This window comes from Carettochelys insculpta, chromosome 23 (assembly GCF_033958435.1).
Source record: "Carettochelys insculpta isolate YL-2023 chromosome 23, ASM3395843v1, whole genome shotgun sequence".
Taxonomy (NCBI): domain Eukaryota; kingdom Metazoa; phylum Chordata; order Testudines; family Carettochelyidae; genus Carettochelys; species Carettochelys insculpta.
Window position 1 is genome coordinate 21,645,512 of NC_134159.1, and position 26,986 is coordinate 21,672,497.

The 26,986-nt window shown below is 45.4% G+C and overlaps 1 protein-coding gene across 2 annotated transcripts in view; it reads right to left on the reverse strand.

Annotated features, from left to right (window-relative positions):
- Positions 1 to 23,043, reverse strand: part of NPHP4 (nephrocystin 4) — a 111,987-nt gene extending 88,944 nt beyond the window's left edge. For both annotated transcript variants that reach the window (XM_075018163.1, XM_075018162.1), the window contains exons 1-5: positions 22,959 to 23,043; positions 21,698 to 21,888; positions 16,287 to 16,439; positions 2,409 to 2,581; positions 1,886 to 1,950 (exon numbers count right to left, since the gene is read on the reverse strand). In XM_075018163.1, the coding sequence (XP_074874264.1) occupies positions 1,886 to 1,950; positions 2,409 to 2,581; positions 16,287 to 16,439; positions 21,698 to 21,832 (526 nt within the window). In that variant the 5' untranslated portion in view covers positions 21,833 to 21,888; positions 22,959 to 23,043. The remainder of the gene's footprint in view (positions 1 to 1,885; positions 1,951 to 2,408; positions 2,582 to 16,286; positions 16,440 to 21,697; positions 21,889 to 22,958) is intronic.
- Positions 23,044 to 26,986: the final 3,943 nt, after the last annotated feature.

Here is a 26,986-nt window from a genome sequence, read left to right on the forward strand (position 1 = left end):
ATGGTGCAACTCAACCTGCTTCCTGCTTCCTTCTCTCCTAGGATGACCCAAACGGTTCCCAGGACAATCAAATGCTGCCCAGCTTTGCTTATAGTTCATCTCCAGTAACAACCTTCAGGAAACCAGTGCCCAAAGGAACAGGAGCCAGGCATGTTCAGAAGGACAAGGTCCTCGTTACATGCTTTGCAAGGCAGCTTGTCCTTGTACTGAATATTTTATAATGCACTATTCAGGCGTTGTGAGCTCTGCTCAATCAATATGTCTGTATAAATAATTGAAGTCCATTTGTGTTTAACTGCCGCGTCAGGTTTTCTTGCCAGCATGCACACAGGATCCTTCTCCCATACATTCCTATGTTCCCCATCTGCCTGCCTGTATACGTCTCCAGACCAGCCTGATTGAGCCAGTCAGCTGAGGGCTGCATGGGTCATCCAACACTAGCCCTTACACAAGTGGGAATGAACTATAGCCTGATGGTACATAGACGTATTGGAACCACTTGTGCATGCTCCTCCTCCAGCTCTGACAGCAGACAGGGCACTAGACAAGACACATTGCGAGACCATTTCCCAAGTACAGGAAGAAGAATCCCTTCTTCCTTCACAACTGCTTTTTGCTGTGCTTTGGCTAGTCATTTTTCCATCCTGGTTCTTTCCAACTTAAATAGCAGGGTGGCTCTGCAGGCCTGTAGGAAGGAGTTTCAGAGTGTGTGGGGAGAGCTGCTTTTTTGTAAATCTGGACTGCATTTTTTTAAGCACAAAGGAGCTGAAAATAGTCATGTAGTGAGTGCGCTTAAGAAAGGTTAAATCTGAGTGGAAACAGATTGGTAAAGTGATTTTGCTATAACATGCTAAACATTAGACAGTAATAAGGGTTTTATAGAAACTACCCTCTGGGATTTTGCTGTAACATCTAAGTGAAAAGCAATATTCCAAAACAGCCATCTGCCTCTCTTCCCTATTGTTAGAGGCCAAGGGCATGCTGTAAAATGTAGTCCCTTCCTGGCTTCAGGGTCATCTCTCTAGGCAGGGAACTACAGCTCCCAGGGTGCTTTGAGTTCCCCCATCATGCCCTGCAGGCTGTCCCTACACAATGCAGCAGGAAGGAAGGGAGATTAAACTGGATATGGCATGGGGGAGGGGGAAGATACATTCATACCCTTCACACACACACAGGCCTGCTCTGTAGTGAAGGCTGCTCATTTCTATGTGAGAGAGAGAGAGAGAGAGAGAGAGAGATTCAAATCCTGGGTGCGCTCTCATTCTTCTGGCTGTAGCATACTAAGAGAACTCCTCAGGGCCTATAGCAAACTCAAGAGTGATCTAGGAGCTCTGTAGGTGAGCTCAACTGCCCAGCCCTCATAGGAGCCACTGCGGTGCTGGATTATGTGTGAGTGGGAGATGTGGTTAGGGAATCCTTCTCTACAGGGATGACCCAAATGTTCCATGCTGTCCTGAGATGGGATTTGACCGATGCAGCACAAATTAAGCCTCTCTTCTCCTTACACCCCAGCAACGGGGCCTTGCATGAATGACAGCCATTGACAACCATGTTGTAGAGCACCTCAGCGAGGCTGCTGGTATCCCTAGCAATGACAAAGAGCCTTGGTTTGTACCAGCCAACTGCCCATAAGCATTAACTGGCCGTGGCCTCAATCAGCCTGGCACACTGAACAGGCTCATCTCATGGCAACCATCCAGCACTCTTCTCTCTGGACTTTTCTTCTGATCCATCTTGGGCAGCTAACCCTGAAGCTGAGCAGCCAGAAGGTTGAGGCACTAACACAGAAAACAGCCTGTGCCACATGGAGCAAACAAAGGAGCAGAGGTGAAACTGCCTCACATGGGAAGGAAGGAAAGTAGGAAGTGGTTCTGTATGCTCTTACGTTCTATCGGGTCCTGGAGGAGGGGATGCAGGAGTGCTCGTGGTGTCCCATGGTACAGCTTGAGCCTAGAATGAAAGAGGAGCACAAACCAAATGGGGTGGATTAGATGGTCACAGTCCAAAGTGAATTTCTCACCATGGTTCTATTGCTTAGTACACAGCCAAGCCCCATTCCAGTCGCACGAACGCTCTGTCAGCCCGGAGCAGGGAAAGCGGGTGGGATCCTGAAGTGCCAGGTCCTTTGCTGTAGAGTGATTCCCCAAGGAGCAGACATAGATATTCCCTTCAAAACCTACTCATTCTGAGAAGCTTCCCCAGGGCAATGGCCAGGGGGTAAGCTGGATCCAGTATATAAAAGGAGCCACAATGGGTGTTCACAGTGAGCCTGACCATGTCAACAAACAAAGAGAAGCAGCCACCTGGAAAGGGCGTCCTGCTTATTGCATGGTGGGGGGATATGAGGCAGAGGCAGCGGCCGGCGGGGAGTGTGTCTCCTCCTTCATGCTGCAGCCTGCCACACCTACCCTCTGTCCTTTGTGGCCACATCACTTGGTTCTGACTTGCTGTTGAACAGGGGTAGGATTCCAAACCCAATGGACAGATCCTGGAGGGTCCCCTCTCGCTTCTTGGCTGCAACCACCACTTCCACCACGGCAACAATACTGGGGTGGTTTAAAGAGGTGTGGAAATAGAGAGTCTGCGGGGAGGAAAGAACAGGACAGATTTTAGACCAGAGCAGAATCAAAAACTAGAAGGGACCTTGAGAGGTCATAGAGTCCGGTGCCCTGCACTTACAGTGGGACCAAACACCATCTAGACCAGGGGTCTGCAACCTGAGGCTCCGGAGCCACATGCAGCTCTTCAAGGACTACAGATGCTATAATTGCAAGGTAAACAAAAACAACAAAAAAACCCTCCTGATTATTTTTGATAAATGGCGAACATCTAAAAGCCCAAAAATTAACAACTCGTATCGAAACAGCAAATGATATGTGATCTCGAAACGCTGGATAACTCCCCCTTGTGTCCTCTAGAGAGAGGGTTTGGAAGTGAAAATCAGGAAGACAGTGGGACAAACACGTACATAAAGTGTGAGGAATTAAAACATGTAAAAAGTTTGTGAGCATCCTGCAGTAAATATGTATCACATTACAAATCATTGTGTGTGTGCTGTTCTTAAAACAGGGGTCACAAAAAGTCTGGTTTGACATTATTTATTAAGGACCATCTAATGTTCACATACACTGCAGCTCCTGAATTAGTGAGGTTTTCACCGAATTGGACACAGTGGCTCTTCTTGCAGTTTTGGTTGCCGACCCCCGATCTAGACCCTCCCTGACAGAAGTCTGTCTAACCTGCTCTTAAATAGCTCCAGTGATGGAGCTTCCACAACCTCCCTAGGCAATTTATTCCAGCGCTTAACTGCACTGACAGTTAGGAAGTTTTTTAATGTCCACCCCAAACCTCCCATACTGCAGTTTAAGCCCATTGCTTCTTGTCCTATACTCAGAGGCCAAAGAGAACAATTTTTCTCCCTTCTCCCTGTCACACTCTTCTAGGCACTTGAAACTGCTATTGCGTCCCTTCTCAAGTGCTACAGATCTGATTGTTATTTGTGAAACTACAGACTAACACAGCTACCTCTGGGACTACACACAGTCTTCTATTTAGGTTCTCATTACACTCCTGCTTAGCTGCCTTGGAGAGGGTTTTAGGACTGCTGGAAGACAGGGCTTGTGCTCAGTGTGGAGAGGAGATAACCTTCCAGATGAAAGCACCGTCAGGTGTCAAAGACCCACAGAGTGCTGACTGCCCCCTTTGGTACACATTCTGCTGACCTGGAGGAATGACCTTGCTTGCAGGTGTCAAGAACGGTGCCGCCAAGTCCTCGCAAGCCAGATCTCGTATGTTCCTGGGGAGAAGTGATTTGTGCACTACAGAACTGAGGGCACAACACCAAGCCCCCGTCACGTTGCAGGTTAAGTTTCACCAACTTCTATTGAGACATTTTGGGCTAACGCTACTAAATGCCACCACCTCTGCGAAGGAGCAGCACTGTGAAAGTGACCTGCTTTCCCAGTCAATGAGACACCATTATCCTTAAGCTGCAAATTACACACAAGTAGGGTTCAAAGGTTTCAATGGACCTGAAGATACCATTGTGAGCTGGAGGCTAGAAAAGCAAAGTGCCTGGAAAAGTTAAGGCCTGTGCCGACGTGAAACCAAGCTCTCCAAGAGGAACGGCGTATGATATGCACCTAGGAGCAGGGTGGCTGGGGGACAGGAGGGTGTCTGCCTGTGGTATGACTGAAAGCTGGGTAATCCTGCTATTAAATGGTCATCATCGTGGTATCACAGAGAAAACAGCTACAGTGATCACTGACTGTCAGGCAGGGATAGCAGAGAAAGGCATTAAAATATCATCCCAGAGAAATAAATCGTTATTCTATTAACTTTTATTGCAAAATGATGAACTAATGACCACTAACTGCTGACAGGTGGCTGGGCTAGAGAGAATTATGCTTTGGCTTGCAAAAAATGAGGAAGTTGTTAAAGTGGATTGGTTATAAAACAAAGTTTACCACTGTCTCCTTAAATGCCAATAAAAGTTTTACGAACACACTCCTCTTCTTTAAACGCTGCTATGAAGTACCAATAATCTTCCCAATGAGAGGTCACCTTGAGATCATCGCACTCTAATTCTCTAGACCTTTTTTTTTTCCCTCCCTTTGCATTTTCTTGTAGAGATTTAAGCTATGCCCAGCTCCTAGGCTAATAAACTGACAGAGGGCAATTGCTGCCAGAGAAAAAGCTTTGAAGACATTGTCTCATACAGCCAAGAGTTCAAAATATATCATGTAGGAACTGAGGGACTCATTCTCTTCTTGTTCACAGTGGAGCGATTCCTGATTCACACTGAAGTAATCAAAAGAATTACAATGGAGGTACAGGGAGACAAAACAAGTACAGTTCACGCATATGCACACCTTTGGTCTAATAGAATGGAAGCCAACTAAACTTCTCTGGGTTGTGAAGCAGGTGCCCTGCTATTGCTCGAGATGCAAATTAAGCATCACTCGTACTTGTTTATTTTGGTATTTTGTACCTCATTGCATTTGTAACGTCAACAAGAAACTGCATATAGTTCACACAATTCAGAAATGCATTCCCCCATTAGAAGACTGGCTTCAGCTCTATACCAGTACTTTATTTTAGCTAGAAACAATTATACTTCCAGAAGGTGAACAAAATTGATAACTGTTTGCTGAGACAGCTTGGCAACAATTATAAAGAAGAGCTGATGAGTTCCCTGAGGAGAAAAAAAATTAAATAAACTCAGAATTATGAATTTGTAGTCATCAGTTAGAATTACGGGATTAGAAAATTCAAATCAGACTCAGCAAGTTCTCTCTAAAGGGCTCATTCTTGTAACAGAATAGATGATATTTTAATTCACCTTACCATCATTGCTTACCTATATTTGACAGTTACACTACATAACGGGGTAAATAGATTAATAAATCATTTAAACACCCTCTATTCTAAAGCTTTCCTGTTATGCACACACACGGGTCATTTAGCACACATACCATGCTTTCAATTTTCATCAAGACTAGCACTAGCTAAAGTATGCAACAGATGACATGCTATTTCTGAGACGTTTAGAAATCTTGACCTATCCTCCTTGCAGATGTCTGTGACCTCTTGAATGCCAGGTTTTAGGTCACCTTACCTCTCCTTGTGGGAATCAGTAGGCCTGCCCCGTTTGTGAATAAAGATGCAATTTAAGAAGAAAACCACTTCTTTCCCAGGCAAACGAAATAACTCAGGGACTATCAAATTCTCTCCCAATGGCACAGTGGGGTTCCCCATTCATATGACAAAAAAGCAGTCCTGTAGCACCTTAAAAACCAACAATATTATTTATTAGGTGATGACCTTTCGTGGGACAGACCCACTTCAGATCTGGAAAATACTGATAACCGATAACTGAGAGAAAGAGAATTTTTTAAAAAAAGATTAAAAAAAAAAGAAAAAACTGATAAATCAGCTAGATAGGGCAGAAGGAAGTGGTGGAGAGAGGAAGAAAAGAAGACTCTGCAAGTGTCTATTAAGTGGGATAGCTGAGGTCACAGTGAATATCAAAGGTGGGCAAATTGTCCTTGTAAAGCGAAAGACAATTGAGATCTTTGTTGAGTCCAAGGTGATAGATACTAAACTTGAAAATAAATTCTAATTCCGATGTCTCCCTCGGTAATCTGGTGTTAAAAGCTCTTTGTTTTAAAACAACCTCCCAAAGTTCCCAAACAAGCTCCATTTTGTTCCCCTCCTTTAGCAGGCCTTGACATAGGGCTCTCCTCAGCCTGCAGAGTCCCAGGCATTACATGCAGGGAAGAGGGGCCAAGGTGCCCAAGGGGAGCCCTAGATTGCTGGTTTCAGGATGAGAGAGGTGTTCAGTGGACAGAGGGCCTCTATTCCGCAGATGGACTAAGTCTCAATTTCCTGGAATGAAAGTGACCCTTAGACCCTCTGCTTCTCCTCCAGCCTCAGTAGGCACCTCAGCTCCAACTCCTCCTCCTCCTCTGCTCCTGGGCTCTGTTGCCCTCATTTTCCCCCACTGCACTCACACCGCAGATGACCTCACCTACTATGGGGTGTTCGCTACCACTCGTATGTGATGACAGAACGAGCCACTGATGTGCTCCCTGCCTCTCCCACTTCCATTCCTTCAAGGTTCTCCTGGCTCTCCGCAGGTGTGGCTGCTGCTGCTGTCAAAAGCCCTAGTGCTGGAGAGAGACCAGCACAAGGTGACCCCTGCATGCTTCTGTAGAGGTCACTAAGACTCCGCATGGCTGCAGAGCTGAGCCCGAGGGACTCTATGGTCTTATCCATAGTACAGGGGGTAAATCCCCTGAAAACAGTGTGCTTTACCCTAAGGTCAAACCACCCTGTCAGAACTCCTTGTTGCAGATCCTTGGATGGTGTAAACTATCAGAGATCCACTGGTGTCACTGGAGCTCGGACAATTTACTCAAGGGGTGAGGATCTGCTCCATCTTTTCTCTAAAATCCCACTCCTTTCCTGCCTCCCCTTACCACGGACAGCTCCACTGCCCCTCAGGCCCACAACTTCAAATTTACCATCAGTGACTGCCCAGCCTTCTTCCCCAAATCCAGATGCACAATAAAGTAGGTAAATCATGAGCAGAGAATAACCCTAAGCCAGATGTGTCCTTTTAACCCTGGTAAAAAAACTGGTCAATTAAATTTAACATCAGTTAAATAAATGAGGCATTAATGCAATACTAAAATTGTAAAATCAAGCACTTAAAGGTAAGGTAATTTGGAAATCTAAGGTGTTCTCCGCAATGTAAATTAGGTCACATGGTAATTATGTAGTATTTTCTACTGTGCTTCTGTGTAGGTTATTCCTAAAAAGATAAGAGTACACATATAATCTAGGCAGTATAAGTACCTACTGTAAAGTATATAGGATGTGCAATATAATTTACTTATTTTGGAGGGGGGAGAATTTCAACATAAGGTACCAAAATATGAGTGCTGGATTTTACGGGATAAGGGTGCATTAAAATTATTATTTTGCATTTAATTAATTAATTGTATAAAGGAGACACACACATACCAAGTTACAATTCATAAATGCAACTTAGTTGATAGCCTTCAGAGACAAAGTTTACAATGAGAAAAGGTACCTTGAATCTCCTAGGGAATTAAATGGTGGTGTTTATCTCCATACAATGCATTATGTTTGCCTTAGTGGTGCAGTTTTAAACTTTTTTAAAAATCAAGACATTAAGTTGATTAATTATTCAAGCAGCCAGGCAAGTAATGTATATGCCAATAACACAACTCAATCGAAGCTGATGATAAACTCTTTTAAATTATAGACATTAGAGTCTTTAATTTATATGAAATTGCACCCTGGGCAATACTTACCATTAACACTGGAAAGCAAACATAATTAGCTACATCAGAGAAAAGGACACTGAATTTCATCTTGGATCAGTGGCTTACATATTTGTAAAACACAACTATTACTCCAAGTCACTGAAGTCTTTACGCCAGGCATGTCTCTAAAAGTCTGCCTTTACAGAATTTTCCAAATTTTTATCTAATATACAAATGGGTGAAAATTCTTTGAGTTGATTTAATTTGTTAAAAAAAAAATAAAGAAATACCCTGGTTTTATGAATTACAACTGTCAAGGTAATGAGAGGACACTGCTATGCTTGAAGAATGTTGTTAATTTACTTTAGAATTCATTTTCATTCTTAGAGTACCACTGCCCTCTGTTGTCTGATCTCAGACATAACACAAGACAAAACGAAATTAACTACACAATATTATTGTAGCCCTGTTGGTTCCCGAACATAGAGAGAAGAGTTAGGTAAAGCGATATCTCTTATTGGTCCAACTTCTGAAGTAACAAAAGGCCTGTGTTTTGTATTGAAATGGAAACTGATTTGGCATAATAGAGACATAATTGTCTCCTAATGAGGCATCTGCAACAAATCACAGCCATATTCAATACTTCATTTGTAAGAATTGTTATTGTTCTCAGTGTATAAAAAGATAGGAGTGAGTGCAAATTTCTGTGAAGAATGACAGGTATCCAAATGGAGACAAATGAACAGCCCCACGGAAGCATCAATGAGGAAAACATGCACAACCAAAGACACCTGATCCTGCAAACCGTCAGGGCCTGTTTTGAACATCAAGAGCTCTCTGCCTTTGTGGCTAGAGCTGTGTGGGACCAGCACCTCTGAAAAGCAAATCCCCAGCACAATAAACACTTGGGCTCAGCTAGATTGTATCAAATACTATATATGCACAACTGAACCATAGAAATTAGAACCTAGAAAGTGGATTACGTTCCATCTAAAACTCAAGGGAAGCATTTTGTCTTATATTTTCAAGTGTTCTTCTCCCCACTGTTATTTTAAAATAATCTGGTGCAACCCATCTTCATCCACTTTGTATATGTGTTCTCTACACCATGGAGTTGCGCCTCCTTATAGGATGTTATCCCTGGAGCAAGAAACAGTCACATTTCATAACAGAAAATATGATATAGTCATGTTATTAAAGTACAAACATCAAAAGAGTCACATTGTTATATGACTAACTAACAATCTTACTTAAACTATTTCGGTGAATGTCTCCACAAAAACAGGTGCTCTGCAGCTCTGAATTATTCTGTTCCAGGAGAGCATGTGTTTGGTCCATACCTTCAAGGCAGCATGAGGGATGGAAGCACTTTTGCATTGACTGAGGCTGGATATAACCTCTCTTGCTCAGAAAATAGCTTATTTTGCTAAAAGGTCAGAAACTAGTTTATGCTTGTTAAAAAATTCCTTCTTTGTTCACTTAAAAGTGAAGTTTGCTTAAGAACCTTGCAATGAAACAAAGTTCTATGACCTATGCAAACAGTGGCATGTTCATCTTCTAGGATTAAATGTTCAAGCAGATAAAGTACAACTTGGCTGTCTCATCTCAAAAAAACAGAAGGAGGGAGAAATGATGGATGGACAGATGGATGGATGGATGGATCCAGACATGGGAAAGAAAAATCATTAGAAGCAGGTGGGACTGAAGAAGGAAAGGGACTGCCAGTGGACATAGAAACCAGTCGTATTGACTGGACGCATATCACTTTAGGAAGGGACACACAGATAACATTTCTAGATAGATTAAATGACTACTTCTTGGAGCAGCTTGTCGTAGAAATTACATGGGGAGAGGCAATTCTTGATTTAGCGCTAGGTAGAGCATAGGATCTGATCCAAAAGATGCTGATGGATGAACCAATCAGTAATAATGACCCTAAAATAATCAAATTTATCATTCTTTTAGGGAGAAAATCACCAAAGAAACCCAAAACAGTAGCATTTCACTTTAAAAAGGGGATCTATACAAAAATGAGGAACTTGGCTAAATGAAAATTAAAAGGAACAGTTGCAAAGATGAAATACCTGAAAACTGCATGGAGACCACTTAAAACACAGTAACAGAGGCTTGAACTAAATGTATACCCCCCACCAAAATATAGCAAAAGGACCAAACTAATAGGACCATGGCTAAACATTAGGGCTACGTCTACACTAGCACACTACGTTGAAGTAGCCTATTTCGAAGTAAGAACATTGAAATAGGCTACTTCAATGAGTATTATCTACACATCCTTCAGGGCTGGGGCTGTCGATGTTCAATGTCAAAGTAACAACAGAGAACATCGAAAGGAGCTGCCCCGGAAGGAAATGCAGAGTGTCCACACACACAAACGCTCCCCGTCAAAATAAGGGGCCATCAAAGCCCCAAGCCACTCCCTTAAAAGGCCCCTCCCAGACACACACGGCCTGCACAGCACGAGATCCACAGAGCCAACAACTGGTTGCAGACCCCGTGCACGCAGCACAGACCCCCAGCAGCAGCAGCAGCAGCAGCAGCAGCAGCAGCAGCCAGAAGCCCTGGACTAAGGGCTGTTGCATGCAACGACCATAGAGCCCCGCAGGGGCTGGACAGAGCATCTCTCAACCCCTCAGCTGATGGCCGCCATGAAGGACCCCACTATTTTGACGTAGAGGGATGTGAATCATCTACACATGCCCTACTTCGACGCTGAACATCGAAGTAGGGCGCTATTCCCATCTTCAGATAGGAATAGCAATTTCGATGTCTCACTGCCTAACATCGATTTCAACATCGAAATAGGTCACGGCACTTGTAGGTGCGATGCGTACTATTCCAACGTTGTGCCAGCTACTTTGAAGTAGCCAGCTAGTATAGACACACCCTAGAGTAAAACAGGAAATTACAGGCAAAAAAGCACCTGTTAAAAATCCTAGTGAGGCCTATAGAAAGGAGCATAAACTTGGGCAAGACAAGTGTAAAAGTATAATTAGGCAGGGCAGCTCAGAATTTGATGAGCAACTAGCTAATAACAGCAATACTTTAACTACATCTGATACAGGAAGTCTGCCATGTGGTCAGCGGGGCCATCGGATGACTGAGGTGCTAAAGGAGCTCTCAGGAAAGGCAAGGCAGTTGAAGAAAGCCTAAATGAATTCTTTGAATCAGTCTTCACTGCAGAGGGCGTGGGGGGTTAGCTCCACACCCCAACTACTCCGTTTTAAGCCTCAAATAAGAACATAAGAACATAAGAATGGCCATACTGGGTCAGACCAAAGGTCCATCGAGCCCAGCATCCCATCTGCCGACAGTGGCCAATGCCAGGTGCCCCAGAGAAGGAGAACAGAAGACAATGATCAGTGATTTATCTCCTGCCATCCATCTCCTGCCCTTGTTCTGAAGGCTAGGGCACCATACTTTATCCCTGGCTAATAGCCATTTATGGACCTAACCTGCAAAAATTTATCAAGCTCTTTTTTAAACCCTAATAGAGTCCTGGCCTTCACAGCCTCCTGGGGCAAGGAGTTCCAAAGGTTGACTGTGCGCTGTGTGAAGAAAAATTTCCTTTTATTAGTTTTGAACCTACTACCCATCAATTTCATTTGGTGTCCCCTAGTTCTTGTATTATGGGAAAAGGTAAATAATTTTTCTATATTCACTTTCTCCACACCATTCATGATTTTATATACCTCTATCATATCGCCCCTCAATCGCCTTTTTTCCAAACTGAAAAGTTCCAGTCTCTCTAGCCTCTCCCCATATGGGACCCTTTCCAAGCCCCTAATCATCTTAGTCGCCCTTTTCTGAACCTTTTCTAATGCCAATATATCTTTTTTGAGGTGAGGAGACCACATCTGCACGCAGCACTCGAGATGTGGGCGTACCATAGTTTTATATAGGGGAAGTATGATATCTTTTGTCTTATTATCGATCCCTTTTTTAATAATTCCTAACATCCTATTTGCCTTACTAACTGCCGCTGCACACTGCGTGGATGTCTTCAGAGAACTATCCACTATAACTCCAAGATCCCTTTCCCGATCTGTCGTAGCTAAATTTGACCCCATCATGTAGTACGTGTAATTTGGGTTATTTTTTCCAACATGCATTACCTTACACTTACCCACATTAAATTTCATGTGCCATTTTGCTGCCCAATCACTCAGTTTGCTGAGATCTTTTTGTAGTTCTTCACAATCCCTTTTGCTTTTGACTGTCCTGAACAACTTGGTGTCATCTGCAAACTTTGCCACCTCACTGCTTACCTCATTTTCTAGATCATTGATGAACAAGTTGAACAGGATCGGTCCCAGGACTGACCCCTGGGGAACACCACTAGTTACCCTCCTCCATTGTGAAAATTTACCATTTATTCCCACCCTTTGTTTTCTGTCTTTTAACCAATTCCCGATCCATGAAAGGACCTTTCCTCCTATCCCATGACCACCTAATTTACATAAAAGCCTTTGGTGTGGGACCGTGTCAAAGGCTTTCTGGAAATCTAGGTATATTATGTCCACTGGGTGCCCCTTGTCCGCATGTTTATTAACCCCTTCAAAGAATTCTAATAGATTAGTTAGACACGACTTCCCTCTGCAGAAACCATGCTGACTTTTGCCCAACAATTGTGCTCTTCTATGTGCCTTGCAATTTTACTCTTTACTAGTGTTTCTACTAATTTGCCTGGTACTGATGTTAAACTTATCGGTCTATAATTGCCAGGATCTCCTCTAGAGCCTTTTTTAAATATTGGTGTTATATTGGCCGTCTTCCAGTCATTTGGTACCAAAGTGGATTTAAAGGATAGGTTACAAACCACTGTTAATAACTCCGCAATTTCACATTTGAGTTCTTTCAGAACCCTTGGGTGAATGCCGTCTGGTCCTGGAGACTTGTTACTATTCAGCTTATCAATTAATTCCAAAACCTCCTCTAATGTCACTTCAATCTGAGTGAGTTCCTCAGATTTGTCACCTAAAAAGGCTGGCTCAGATTTAGGAACCTCTGTAACATCTTCAGCCGTGAAGACTGAAGCAAAGAAATCATTTAATCGCTCCGCAATGGCACTGTCTTCCTTGATCGCTCCTTTTATATCTTTATCATCCAAGGGCCCCACTGCTTTTTTAGCAGGCTTCCTGCTTCTAATGTACTTAAAAAACATTTTACTATCGTTTTTTGAATTTTTGGCTAGCTGTTCGTCAAACTCTTTTTTGGCTTTTCTTACTACATTATGACACTTAATTTGGGAGTGTTTATGTTCCTTTCTATTTTCCTCACTAGGATTTGACTTCCACTTTTTAAAAGCTGCCCTTTTCTCTCTCACTGCCTTTTTAACATGGCTGTTTAGCCATGGTGGTTCTTTGTTAGGTCTCTTACTGTGTTTTTTTATTTGGGGTATACATTTAAGTTGGGCCTCTAGTATGGTGTCTTTCAACAGTTTCCATGCAGCTTCCAGGGATTTTAGTTTAATTACTCTACCTTTTAGTTTCTGTTTAACTAGCTTCCTCATTTTAGTGTAATTCCCCTTTTTGAAATTAAATGCCAGAGTGTTTGACCGCTGCGGTGTTCTTCCCAACACAGGAATATTAAAAGTTATTATATTGTGGTCACTATTTCCAAGCGGTCCAGTAACAGTTACCTCTTGGACCAGATCCTGCGTTCCAGTCAAGACTAGATCGAGAATCGACTCTCCCCTTGTGGGTTCCTGTACTAGCTGCTCCAAGAAGCAGTCATTTAAGGCATCAAGAAATGTGAGGAACTGCCCCAAATTGCATGTCAGTAGAGGAGGTTTGGGAACAAATTGAGGAACCTACCAGCAATAAGGGAGCAGGCTCACTCAACAGTAGTGAAGGAACTCAGGCTACATACCAGTTACTAGTTCTTCAATTTCATATCTATCACTTACATAGCCTCTGTACCAGATTACTAGGGAACAGGTAATGGGATGCTCTTTAAAAAAAAAATGGCTCCAGCGGTAATCTTGGCAAGTACAGGCTGGTAATCCTAACTTCAGTACCAGGTACTGTGATTGAAACTATAGTAAAGAACAATATTATTGGTCACATAGATGAACATGATTTGTTGAGCAAGAGGCAATACACTTTTGTAAAAGAAAATCATGCCTCAGCCATCTATTAGAATATTTTGTGGGCATCAACAAACATGTGGACAAGGGGAATCCAGTGGACACAGTCTACTTGGACTTTCCAAAACCCTTTGATAGGTTCTTAAGCAAAGTAAGCTGTCACAGGTAAGAGGGACAGTCCTCTCATGGATCAACAGCTCATTAAAAGATAAACAGAGTAAAAGTAAATGGTCAATTTCCACAGTGGAGAGAGGTAAATAGCCTCCCAAGGATCTGTAGCGGACCAAGTATCAGAGGGGTAGCTGTGTTAGTTTGTATCCACAAAAACAACAAGAAGTCCTGTGGCAACTTATAGACTAACAGATTTATTGGTGCATAAGCTTTTGTGGGTGACAACCCACTTCGTCAGGGAGGCCAGAGCTGGGCAAGGCTGGAAGTAGCTCCAGCTTAGAAAGCAAATGGAGCACAGAGATGAAGCAGGAGATTCACAGTTTATTATAGTTACCTGTAAAAACGTGCAGGGATTATGTTCTGAAGGGGAAAAGAGCCCTTCCATTACAGTCTGAAGAGCATCCAGCAGATTTGTGTTACAACTCAGAGCAGCTCTTTGAGGTTACACTGTCAGAAGAGAGCTGCATGATTTATGATAGAAATACCCTCTTTTACTTTCTAACATTCAGGAGCATAACAGCCCATGATTACTACTCATTATTTACGCCAGTCCATTGGTACCAATGGTATTTTATTGACGGTATGTAATGGGTCTGATGTCTATATCCTGAATTCTTTACCTCAGTTGTATGTCTCCATGACGGCTTCCTGCTCACTTCACCTGTGTTACTGGTAAAAAAGTGTCCAGTTTTGCAACTGTGGCCATGCAGCCTGCAGCAGATTTCCATAGATGCAGACAGACAGACAGACTGCGACTGAACCGGCTACCCGCTCTCTGTTGTCTTTCTATATTAATGAGCAGGTGACGTCAGCAAAGTCAGGATCACCGTGTGAAACACATGGTTACTCTTGCAAAGCACTTGTACCTGCACTAGCCTCTATCCAACGTGACCAGGACTGCACTAGATCTCGTGGTAGGGCTGCAGGCACATCAAGTACTTGACACACACACAGGTTCCAAGGGTAAATCAAAGGGCACCTTCACTATGCACATGGGCCATTTCTACACAGGCCACTTCCTTTGGAAGTGGCATGCCAATACAGGGAGCAAAACACTAATGAGGAAACAGAGATGCAAATTCCCCACACCTCATTAGCATAACATCATGTGATTTGGAGTCCGGAAGACCGTTCTTCCAGACTCCAAAACACCATGTAGAAGTGCAGTCCCCAGAAGGAAATCCACCTTCCAGAGGCCCCTTCTTTCCAAAAATTTTCAGGAAGAAGGGGCCTCCAGAAGAAAGAATTCTTTCTGGAAGCACCCCCCCAGCAGCCGCGCTTCTACACGGCATCTTGGAGTCCGGAACAATGGTCTTCCGGACTCCAAATCACATGACATTATGCTAATGAGGTGCAGGAAATTTACATCTGCACCTCATTACCATATTTCACTCCCTGTATTAGCATGTCACTTCCGAAGGAAGTGGCCTGTGCAGAAATGGCCATGGAAAGCACTGCACTGAGTCATGTGTGATTTTTATTTATTGCACATAGTAAAGGGGTCTATACCAGTGGTGGGCAACCTGCATCCCACAGGCCACATGAGGTCCATGAGGGGGTCTCTATGTGTGGCCCATGAGACATTTGGTTTACTGTTGCCCATGTAAAGTGTTTCCAGGTTCTTCTGCTTGTCATTCATGTCAGTTTTTTCCTACCAGTTTTACTAAAGTGGCATGCACTTAAAGCAAGGGCGCGTGAAGGGAGATGGTTGCTGATTGCACACAACCTTGACTGTGAGAGCCCTGTGCTCCGTCTGTATCCAGCCCATTGCTGCTACAGTTCAAATCCTGAAAATTCTAGGTACGCAAGTGCACTTAGCAAAACTACTCGGCCCAAGGAGACTGTTTTGGTTACGACAATCTAGTGGTCCACTGAGATGAAAGAGGGCCACTCATGCAGCTCACTCACTAGCCTACATTGCCCATCACCAATCTACACAGGCCAATTCCAGCACAGCACACGGGCCTACTAGAAATCACTCTCTTGCAAGCATTGCTCCACCACGTAGACAAGCCCTTTGCCTCATTTGAGGGTCATACCCCACTTACGGCAGTTGCTGGAGCTATGGTGAGCAGGTCACGCTTTGCTTGCATTGTGGCTGAAACACTATGCTTCTCCTCTGGCAAAACAGCCTATGCTCATCCAGAAAAACATCCCTGTGCCATCAATAGGTTTGAGCATTCTCAGATGAATTGTGTTCTCTGCTCTTAACCTACCTCATTGAAAACCACTTTGGGCAGCTGTCCTGGCACAACTTTGAGAGGTCTTGGGGTACTTTTCCATGTTCTCCCAAAGAAATGACGATATGTGATGTCAAAGAGGGACAGGCGGAGCTGGTATTCAACCTCAGACAAGCCTTCGAGCACTCTCTGCAATATAAGAATAAACACCCTAAGGAGGAGCTTTAAGAATTCCTGATTGCAGCAGCACTGAAAGGTACCTACACATATTAGAGAGACTGAGAATTTTGGTCTTATCAAAATGGCTCTGAATAATAGTCAGTAGCTAACTGCAAGGCTGTGGCCACACTAGCCTCTCCTTTCAGAGGGGCTTGGGTAATGCTGCACTTTGGAATATGCTAATGAGGCGCTACCATGAATGTGCAGCACCTCATTGGCATAATGGCAGCTGCCACATGCTTTGAAACTGCCGGTTTTGAAATGCACGCCGCCTGTGTAGCTGGGGCCTTTTGAAATGGCCCCCTGATTACAAAAGCCTCTTCTTCCCATTTGGTTTTGGGAAGAAGGGGTTTTCGAAATCAGTGGGGCCGTCTCGAAAGGCCCCCAGCTACATGTGCAGCGTGCATTTTGAAACCAGCAGTTTCGAAGCACACATGGCCTCCTTTACGCTAATGAGGCACTGCATATTCCCGGTAGTGCCTCATTAGCATATTATAAAGTGCCACATTACCATGAAGGGGCTAGTGCGGCCACAGCCTGAGTATAATTAAAAAGAAAAAACACCAAGACATTATCTTCTGACAGTTACAGTCCAATAGTTCAGCACATACAACCCATAAAGTCAGTGTGCAGACAAGCAGCACTTTTCTAGGCCAGGCAGTCTCACCCTGCAATATGTGTGTACTGCTACACCTGTCTGTGAACTCAGATACTGAGGTCATTCTACAACAGAAAGTGACTTTTCTCAGCAGTGAGAAATCCCAGGACTGGCAAGCAAACCTTTATGCATATGAATTTTAAGCATCTATTTGGTGTAATGCACATGCGTAGTGGGCAAATTATGTAAAACATTTACCAAAGACGCCTGATCAAAGCAACTCACTTAAAGAAATTCAGTCACACTTATGTCTCTTCTGCATTTCCATTCTGCAAAGCTTTCCATGATTATTGCTATGATGTATCATTTGCAGTATGGTACCCTATAGGAACCTGAATCAAAGATAGGAGTCACATTGTGCTGGGCAGATACCTAATAAAGACAGATCCTTCCCCAGATTACTTCCAAGCTACATGGCAGGCAGACAACTGCAGTGCAGATGAAGAGGAAAGTGAGGTAACAAAAGCAACAGAGTTGAACAGGAGTCACAGCTGCCTAACCAATGCCAGATGGGAGTGACCCGTGGGCATCACAGCAGAAACACATTTTAAGCTGGGATTTTAAAAAGGATAAAAAGTGATCCAGTTTTACTGGCAGAAAAATGTACAGACTGTGAATCTCAAAACTGTTTCTGTAAGTGTTCATGCCGGAAGGGCTTGGATACTCATCCAGTCATGGAACAGCAGCAATACCAAACCATTTACCTGCTTCATGACAACTAATCAAGAAATTTCACACAACAAACAAATCAAGTCATCACAGAAAACTTTGCAAACAATCCACAGAATTAAGCAAAATCATACAAAAAGTTCTTAAATGATTTCAAACTTCCCTTTCCTCATCCTCAAAAAACACCAATTACACTGGCTACCTATCACGCTCAGACAGCAACCGTCTTATTTGGGATAGTTCCACAAGGCTTTTTCTGCTCATTAGTATTTTGTCAATTCTCAAAAACGTTTTGTCCTTTATAGTCATAAAAATATACAAAGGACCATTTGGAGCCAGACCAATTGTCCTGTCTTCTGACAGTGGCCAATGCCAGATGCCTCAGATGGAACAAAGTAATTCTTCTTATGTTCCATCCCTGTTGCAAAGTGAAGCACAGACCAGATGTGATATTCTCCAAAGGGGATGTTTTTGGAGAGCAGGAAGGAACACTTGCTTTAGAAATTGTTCCCTGCTTGTCCTATTCTTGTCAATTGGAGCCTCTTTCAAGCTTGAATTTTGTAAGTGAATTTTACTTCAAAGGGCTTTTTCTCAGAACACCTGAGATCAGTACTTGATTATTTTATTGTCTTTGATCATGAACCAGTAACTTTAGCCTGCCTCCCAGCTAAGGATCAGTTCTTCTAATCGTGGTGCTTTCTTTTCCTGTTACCAAGACACAGTGGTGGTACTGAAAAAGGCCTGCACTGGAGAATCTCTTTAAACCAGAAGGATTTTAAAATATATTTAGAAACTGGTAATTGTGTAAATCAGGGGTCAGCAACCTTTCCGAGGCGGGGTGCCGAAATGTGACCTTTTGATCTCTGTGTATGGGCCAAGTGCCCATGATACTTTCTAAAGTCACTAACAGGCCTACTTATGACTGGTAGAGCAGCCTGCTTGTGACCCCAGTGTTGTTTTATCAAGGATTAATTTAAAAGTATAAAAGGCCATTTCTTGCTGGGATCTAGAATATTTTTCTTCCCCCACAATTACACAAAAGTGCTGACTCCAGTGGCAGGGGCCAAGCTGCAGCACCACGTGACAGCACCAACCCTGCACTCCAGCTCTGCACCCTGGTGCAGTGGGGACTCTGGCCCTGGCTCCACACCACAGTAGGTGCTCCCCAGCGGGGACTCTGACCACAGCCCCATGTTCTTGTAAGGGCTTCAGCCCAGCCTCATGCTGCATTGGGGGAGAAGGGGCAGGCTTAGCTCCCACCACATGCCACTCTAAATCAGCTCACATGCCAGGGATTGCTGACCCCTGGTGTAAATGCACAATAGTTAATAAAAAACAGTAATGAAATTAAACAAATGTTAAAACATTTAACCTCTAGAGCAGAGATTCCTGAGCTGTGGTACCAGTACCACTGGACCCTTCGTTGCTCTACAGATCCAGACTAACACGGCTACCCCTCTGATACTGGTGGGACAGTATACGAGTTTCATTTCACAACAGGTTTTTAAGAAGGTGGTACACAGACTCTCCGATGGGGGATGTAGGACAGCAGTATAGGGACCCAGCATTTCAAAGGGACCAGAACTCCCATCCACCACCTCAGCAGCAGTGGGGGCAGCCAGGAGCTCCAGGCTCCTTTGAAAAGACCAGGGGAGCATATCACTCTGTTGCTCCACAGGCTGGGGGCCAGCGACATGGTCCAGGTGGCGCTAAGGGCTGAGTGACTTGGCCCCGCCGCTTGCCATCTGAGGCTTAGCCTCTTCCAAGGTCTGGAGCAAGCCCTGCCCCACTCCTTACCCCCAAGTCTGCTGGGGCTCTCAGCCCCACTGGTGGTACGCTAACCAAGAGACTAGAATTTGAAAACCACTGGCCAAGAGACATGTCTCCTTAAGAAAGTTCTCATCAGAGTTCAGAATTAGCGTGTGAAATTTGGCTGAGATTTTCAGCTCTAAACCAAGGGACAGCTTCCAGGAATATTGCTAGAAGCCTGGCTACTTCCCTTAGCTGGCTCTGGAAATCTCACCCTGCAGTGCCTTGGGCCTGGAATCAGAATATCTGTTCTTCACAGTAACACAAGGAGCTATACAAATCTGAAGCCAAGAATTTATCAAAAAATATTAACAATAAAATAAAACTAGGTCATCTTTTTACCATAGTTAAAATAAAGGATTTTTAGCTATCAGTCTCCTTTCACATCCAATATTGCTGTCAGCTTCAGAAGAACAGAAACCAAACGTGACATTATTTAGTGGCCCAATCCCCGAGCCCACTGAATGTTTTATTAAAATTATTAGAATCGTAGTACAACATCTCCAACTGCATTTGCTTGTTGAAATATAAACCTACAAAAATGTTCCAGTCTAGTTCTAAAATCCTCTCTAAATCCTCAGAAAGGGAGGACAATGGTAATTCTGCTTAAAATTTCCATTATTACTACAGACCCACCTCGCTGAACCTTCCAGCTAGCAGAACAAAAAATCTCTTCAAATTAGCAGATAAGAATAACAACAAAAATCTGTGTGACTAGATTTTGCCCTTCAGAACCTGACCTTCACTTTCATTATCTCCGATCTTGGGGAAAGCTGAGTCTTTACCAAATCCAAATGGCATATGACCAAGAAAGAAAATACAATTTGCTGTGAGGCTCAGTAATTATAAACACTGACTCTTGAATTTTTTAAGTTTAATTTTCTAAACTATACTTTACTGATCAGAAGCAGGTCTGAGCATTTCTTCTTACAAAGTAAATAACGAGAACAAACTGTTAGTCCCTTTCCAGAGCTTAGTGACTCAAGTATATGGAGGCACTTGCTGAGAAAACACGCCCTGAGGACATTCACTTTGACACGTCAGTGCTACTTACCCTGCTCAGGTGAAAGTAGCACTGACTTCATGAGAGCAACGCAGACAGGTAAGAGCTGCTCTGATGAGTTAAGTTGGATAGATCTGTCCGATAACTCACATTAAGAATCTCTTTCTCTTGAAGCTGCATTTTTAATTAGCACAGAGATTAGATCAGGGTTGGGCAACCTGCAGCCCACCGGCATTCCAGATGAGGTCCACACACACCCTCCCTGCCTCTCCCACAGCACTTCTTACACACTGGGGGCCCTGCACTTACTTACTCCTCCCCAACCCTCCTAGAACTTCCAGAGCATTGTTGCATTGTGAATCAACAGGCACTAAGGACACACTGCTCTCAGCCTCATCCCCTTCCGACGAAGTCTTCACCCTTTGTGGTGTACAAAGCAGCCCCCCCCCCCCCCCCCACACACACAACTTGCCCCTGAGCCCGTAGTGGCTGTCAGCCCCGCTGAATGTATTTAATCTAATTGTCAGGGTCATGGCTAGGACACATGCCTGACTTCAATCTTGCAGCCCACTGAGATGAAGGAAAGCCACTCATGCAGCCCACTCACTAGCCTGGCTTGCCCACTGCTGGATTAGATTGTGTTTTCTGGGGCCAGATGCAACAAAAGGGTATGTGCAGGGAGATCCACTGCACCTTACCTTGGTATGAGTGTTCCTGTTTGTAATCAACTGTGTTACTCTGAAGATCCTGCACTATTGGCCGGGGAGGAGCTGTTCTTGCCCATCAGCATCCCCCCACCCACAGCTCCCAAAAAATTACAGTAATTTGAACATGATGTTACATTGCTGACAATGGAGGATTTGCCTGACCAGATGCCTCCAAGAAGGGTCAACACCTAATATCCAGGAAAAGGTGAAAAGGCCCCAGAATGCACCAGAAAATTGTGCCAGATGGGGGAAAGGTCCTTCCACAAACCTAAATAGTTATTATGAAAATTTAAAAATTAGAACTCTGATCCAAGTGGAGAATGTCAACGAGAGATGGTTATGGGAGCTACACTTCCACAAGGCAGACAGAATATTTCTTTACCTGCTTAATTAAATTCCCCTCCACATATTTCAGGGCACACTGAAATGCTGTTGATTTCCTCGGGGGATGTCGTCTCCTCTGGCAGTGTGGAGGAATAGCCAGATTTTGCACAAAAATCCTTTGCCATTCACTCATCTTGTTGCTGAGAAGGTCACCTCTTCCTCTAGGCGTCTGCTACAGTAAATGTTCATCTGGAAAATAAAACTCATTTCAGAAAACCGCCTGCTCAGAACCTGTCATCTCACAGCTGGCATGAGAAAACTCCAAAGCCTAAGAAAAGCTCAAATTTTCTATCCAAATCACAAGTTGCTTTTAAAAAGTGGTCTGTTGGATTCTCTTCCTCCCTCAAAGGCTCTGTGCCAATCCCCTATTCCCTCCAGATGAAGAGTGTTGGACGTGACTCTCTCTGGAGCCAGTCAGCACATCTGTGAGCATCTGCCAGAGAGCACTCAGGTGCACTCTACTCCTTAGGGGTGATGGCTGAGGAAATGAGGGCTGAACTGGGTTCACACCTATGAGAGAATACCATGGGAAGGTACAGAACAGGGAGTTGTAGGAAAGGCTGCTCACTAGTCTGGCATCAGCACCCAGAGTTGAGATTCTGTGCCGCGCCTCCTGGAGGCATGTCACCGAAGGTGCAGCCCAGGGCTGTGGGAAAAATACAATAAAACACCCAGGGATCCAAACAGCCAGTGGTGTAAATGAGCAGCCAGAGAGGCCCTTTACCATGTGAGAGGCTCCATATCCAGAGGAGCACAGACTCTCCACAACAACATGAGCTACAAGAACTTCCCAGCAGGGCTGGCAACAGACTTTCCTAGGCCCTGGGCAGTGAAGGTGAAGTTCAGTTCTGGGAGCCCATGAAGGGGTGGGGCCTGGGGCAGAAGCGCAGGGTTGGGGGCAGCCAGTCCTCATTACCACCCAGACTGCACCATGCCACCCTCACTCAGCCATCAGCACCATCCGGATTGCTCCACATGGAGCTCTGGGCCCTTTTAAATTGCTAGGCCCTGAGGCAACTGTGCCATTTGCCCCACCTGTCACTGTCCCCACCTCCCAGCATGCTCTTGGTGCTGAAGGCTTGTGAAAGAGACCAGAATGGGGTGACTTACAATAACCCTAAGTCTCATCCGTTTTGGCGGAAGACAAACTTTTCTCAGCCCTTTAGGACAGACATGAATGGTCACCCAGGGTGGGCATTATCACATCATAAACAATAAACCACAAAACACTGCTGGAGATCAGAACAACACAGTCTTACAGTTTAACGTGAAGCTGCCTTTGGTCCACACAGGACAGCATTCCAAAGGCTAACCTCATCCTCCATTTTCAGCGAAGAGTTCCTGAAGAGGAAACACCAGCAATACCATAAGAGATGATCCTACAGTTATAGAAAAAACTAGAATTCCAGCAAGTGGAGTTCAAGTCCCAGGTCAGCCACACACTTACCACATGGCCTTGGGGAAGTCACTCAATTTCTCTGAGCTTCAGTTCCCTCTCTAGAAGCAGGAATGATAATATTTTCCTGCATCTCAGGGGGACTGTGAGCAATGTTCCCTCTATTTTTCCACCCATAAGTGGAATAAATGTTGTTACATGCACCAAGGTATATGCAGATGTGCACAACCAATAGAAATAAGGGCTGTGGGCACTCTGCTAACCCGCTGGGTCACCCAAGCACTCAGCTTCCAGGGGACACCGACTGTGAGCATACATTAATTAATGCCTGAAGGGCTGAGCCGTTACAGAGATGGGGGCAATATGATTAGACAAATGAGAAGTTACTCAGTGCAATCGCCTTCTGTGAGACACGGCTCCTTTTGTCATGTCATACTGGAGTGATGAGCAGGTTTGGGTAGACCTGCACTTGGAGCTAGGGATGTGATTCACAGCTGGAGGAGACATACCCACGCTAGCTCTCAGAGAGCCAGTGAGCTAAAAACAAATGTAGCTTTTGCAGAAGACCCTGTGCCTTGGGGCTCTGATGGGCATGGCCTTGTGATGTATAGCTTGTCCCATGAATCATACTGCAGAGGCTACAGTTTACATTTTAGCACACAAGGTCGATGACAGTAAGTGCACGTGTTCTCCTCCAGTTGAGACTCATACCTCTCTCTCCAAGTGTAGATGTACTTAGTTCTCAGTGGACAACGTCCAGTGGGGCAGCTGGATGGCAGATCACCTTATTGCTAGAAATTCTGAGCAAAAGTCTCTTCTGTGATTGGCACGCTGTTCTCCCTGCTGGTGGTATCAGTGGGAGATATACATAGGTAGGAAGGATTGTTGTAAGATATGCTGCTATCTGTGTGCACCTGAGAAAAGAACTGTGCTTTCAGGAAAATCTCTATTCCACATTTGCCAGCTTCCCCTTCTGGAAAGTCTTTGGTGGAATGAAGGTTCCTGGGACTCTTTTTGGTTAATTTAAGAAAAATTATGGTGAAGACAGACAGCTTTAATGACATTAAAACAACATACCTTACAAGTCTTTGAAAGTCATCTGATTATCATGTATACAGGTGGGAATGGCATTACAGGTATCCTTGGCTAGAAGATCAGACAGCCAAAAATAATAATAAATACATTATACCCCCACTGAGGGCCCTATGGCTGTGTACAACACAAAATGAATGTCCGAAGTGACAGCCTCCTGCAGCATTAAGCGTAATTTTAAAGAGAATAATTCAGAGACTTTTTAAAGAGGTATTCGTCCTGAAGACTGAGCTTTGAAAGACAATTAGAGCATGTGTCAACTTTAGGTGACAATGAGTCCTAACTGAGCCCACAGAAACTGGATTACTAAGATTTTTGGCAGCTATCACAGACATGAGCAATCCACAGTTTCAGAAAGTTATGCTGTCGGCCTTTGACTCTACATAAGTCTTGTCATTGGGTGGACAAGGAGGAAAAGCTGATCATAGTCCTCCTTACTGACAGTCCTGAAAACAACTGAAGACTATTATCTGGTTCCCCCCCAGTCCACTTTTTTCTCAAAAACAAGCATATTCAGGTCAGGTTTTCTGAACCTTTGATTATTTTTGTTCTTCTCTGTTGGACTCCCTCAGATAAGTCCACATCTTTCTTAAAGTATGGTGCCCAGAATGAGGCCTTACCAGTGCTGAACAAAACAGGGCAATTACATCTATGTCTCACATCCAATACCCTACAAATAACAAGCAGTCCCTGTAGCACCATAGAGACTAACAACCGCATTAATTCATGAACTTTTGTGGGTGAGGCCCTTTTCTTCAATGTTGGATTTTCATCACTCACCAAAGCTCATATCCTAATAAATTTGTTAATCTCTAAAATACTACAGGACTGCTTGTTAGTTGTGAAGCTACAGAGTAACATGGTACCCCAATCAATGCATCACAGATTAAATTAGCCCCTATTGCAATTGCATCCCACTGTTGGCTCCTGCTGGATCTGTGATCCACCATAGTCCCTCCCCCACCCTTTTCTGTAGGATTACTGCCTAACCCCTGAGTCTCCATTTTGTGTTTGAGTTTTCCTTCCTCAGTGAAATACTTTGCCCTTCTTTCATGAATTTCATCTTGTCAGTTTCAGGCCAGTTCTCCCTTAAAAATCAAATTTAAATAAGACACAATTTAGCCCTAACTCTGGAATTTCACATTTGCCACCCAACCCCCTTCTCACCTCATTTCCCCCATAATCTTACCCTAGGTTCAATGAGAAGTGGTCTGAAGCTCAGCAAGCAAGGCACAGCTTTTGAATCCACCCATCTAGACAATGCTCTAGGAACTGTTCCTGAGCCATCACTCCCCAGAGTATCCAGACCCAGATGGCACTCTGGTTTCTTAGGTAATCTGATGCCAGCCGAGCCTGGTGTTTGTTCAGGAAAGTTTCCCCAGCTACAGCCCTGCCTGGGCCGGGCTTCTGCCAACCAGAGACTCTTTAGCCTGGTGATTCCTGGAGTAACCCCTTGTGCTGCTATTCAGTTACACGGTCACGAATCCGGAGGGGTCGGCGGATCAGGCCATCCTGGCACACACAGGGCAGGGGCTGCCGCCCTGCGGGCTGCCAGTGAGGCCTTGCCGGGACTAGGTGGGGAAGCTGCAGCTAGAGCAGCCCCGAGGCGGCGCTGGAGGAAAGGGGCTCGGGGAGCGGTAGGCACCGCAAGGAAACCAGAGAAACTGATACATTTACCTGCCACAATGTATCCATCTGCCATCTTCCCGGACTGCACCAACTGCTCGGGCCGGAGGGGGGGGAGCAGCCCACTGGCTCCCATCCTGGTCGCCTTCCCCTCCTCTCCCCCGCTAAACACCCCCACAGGGACCGGGTCCTCCTGAGCGGGGCCGCGCTTCCCCCCGCAGCCTCAGCCCCCGCGGGACGCCAGGCACGGCGCCCCCTCCCGGGTGGTTCGGCCCGAGCTTGGCATCAGGTTACTAGGGCGATGGGATGCCGGGGAGGGAGGGGCGAAATCTACGCCGGGCGGCGCGGGGGTGAGCGGGGCTCCGTGCCGCAAGCGGCGGCGGGCTGGGCTGGGAGAGCCAGGGGGAGGGTAATTTCGGGGGGGCGGGGGCAGTGCGCACCAGCCGGGAACGGCGGGAGTCTCTGAGTATCTGGACGGGGGCGCAGTGCTGGGTGCCAGCCGGGAGCAGGATGGGGGTCTCTGGGTACGCGAGGGACAAGGTGCCAGGGGGCGCTGGGTCCCCAGCTGGGAGGGTGCAGGCTGGGGGTTGTCTCTGCGTACCCAGCCAGGGAAGATGCTGGGGGACAGTGCTGGGCACCGGCTCGGAGCGGGATGGGGGTCTCTGGGTGTCAGACGTGGAAGGTGTTGGGAAAGAGCCGTGCTGGGCCCCATCCGGGAGCAGGCCGTGGGAGGGGGTGCCTCTGGGTATCCAGACGGGGAAGGTGCTGAGGGGCGGTGCTGGGTTCTCATGTGAGAGGGTGCTGGGCCGTAGCGGTGGGCATCAGTGGGGTGTCTGCATATCCGAGGTGGAAGGTGCTGGGAGCATGCGGGCTGGGGGTGTCTCTGCGTATCCAGACGGGGAGGATACTGGCGGTGGGGGGGACAATGCTGGGTACCAGCCGGGAGGGGACAAGGCTGGAGAGTGCGGGGTGCTACCGCGGCAGTAGAGGGCGCTAGGCTGCCGAAATGGGGGCTCCCTATTCCGCTCTGTCGTCATCAGGAGGCGGTTCTCCCGACACCCAATCAGCGTTGTTCTGGTAGCTCTTAATTTGCATGCATGTGAGTGGCGGGGATGGGCGGCCAATGGGCGGCGGGAGGGGCGGAGCTTCTCCCCCACGAGGGCTAAGATGATC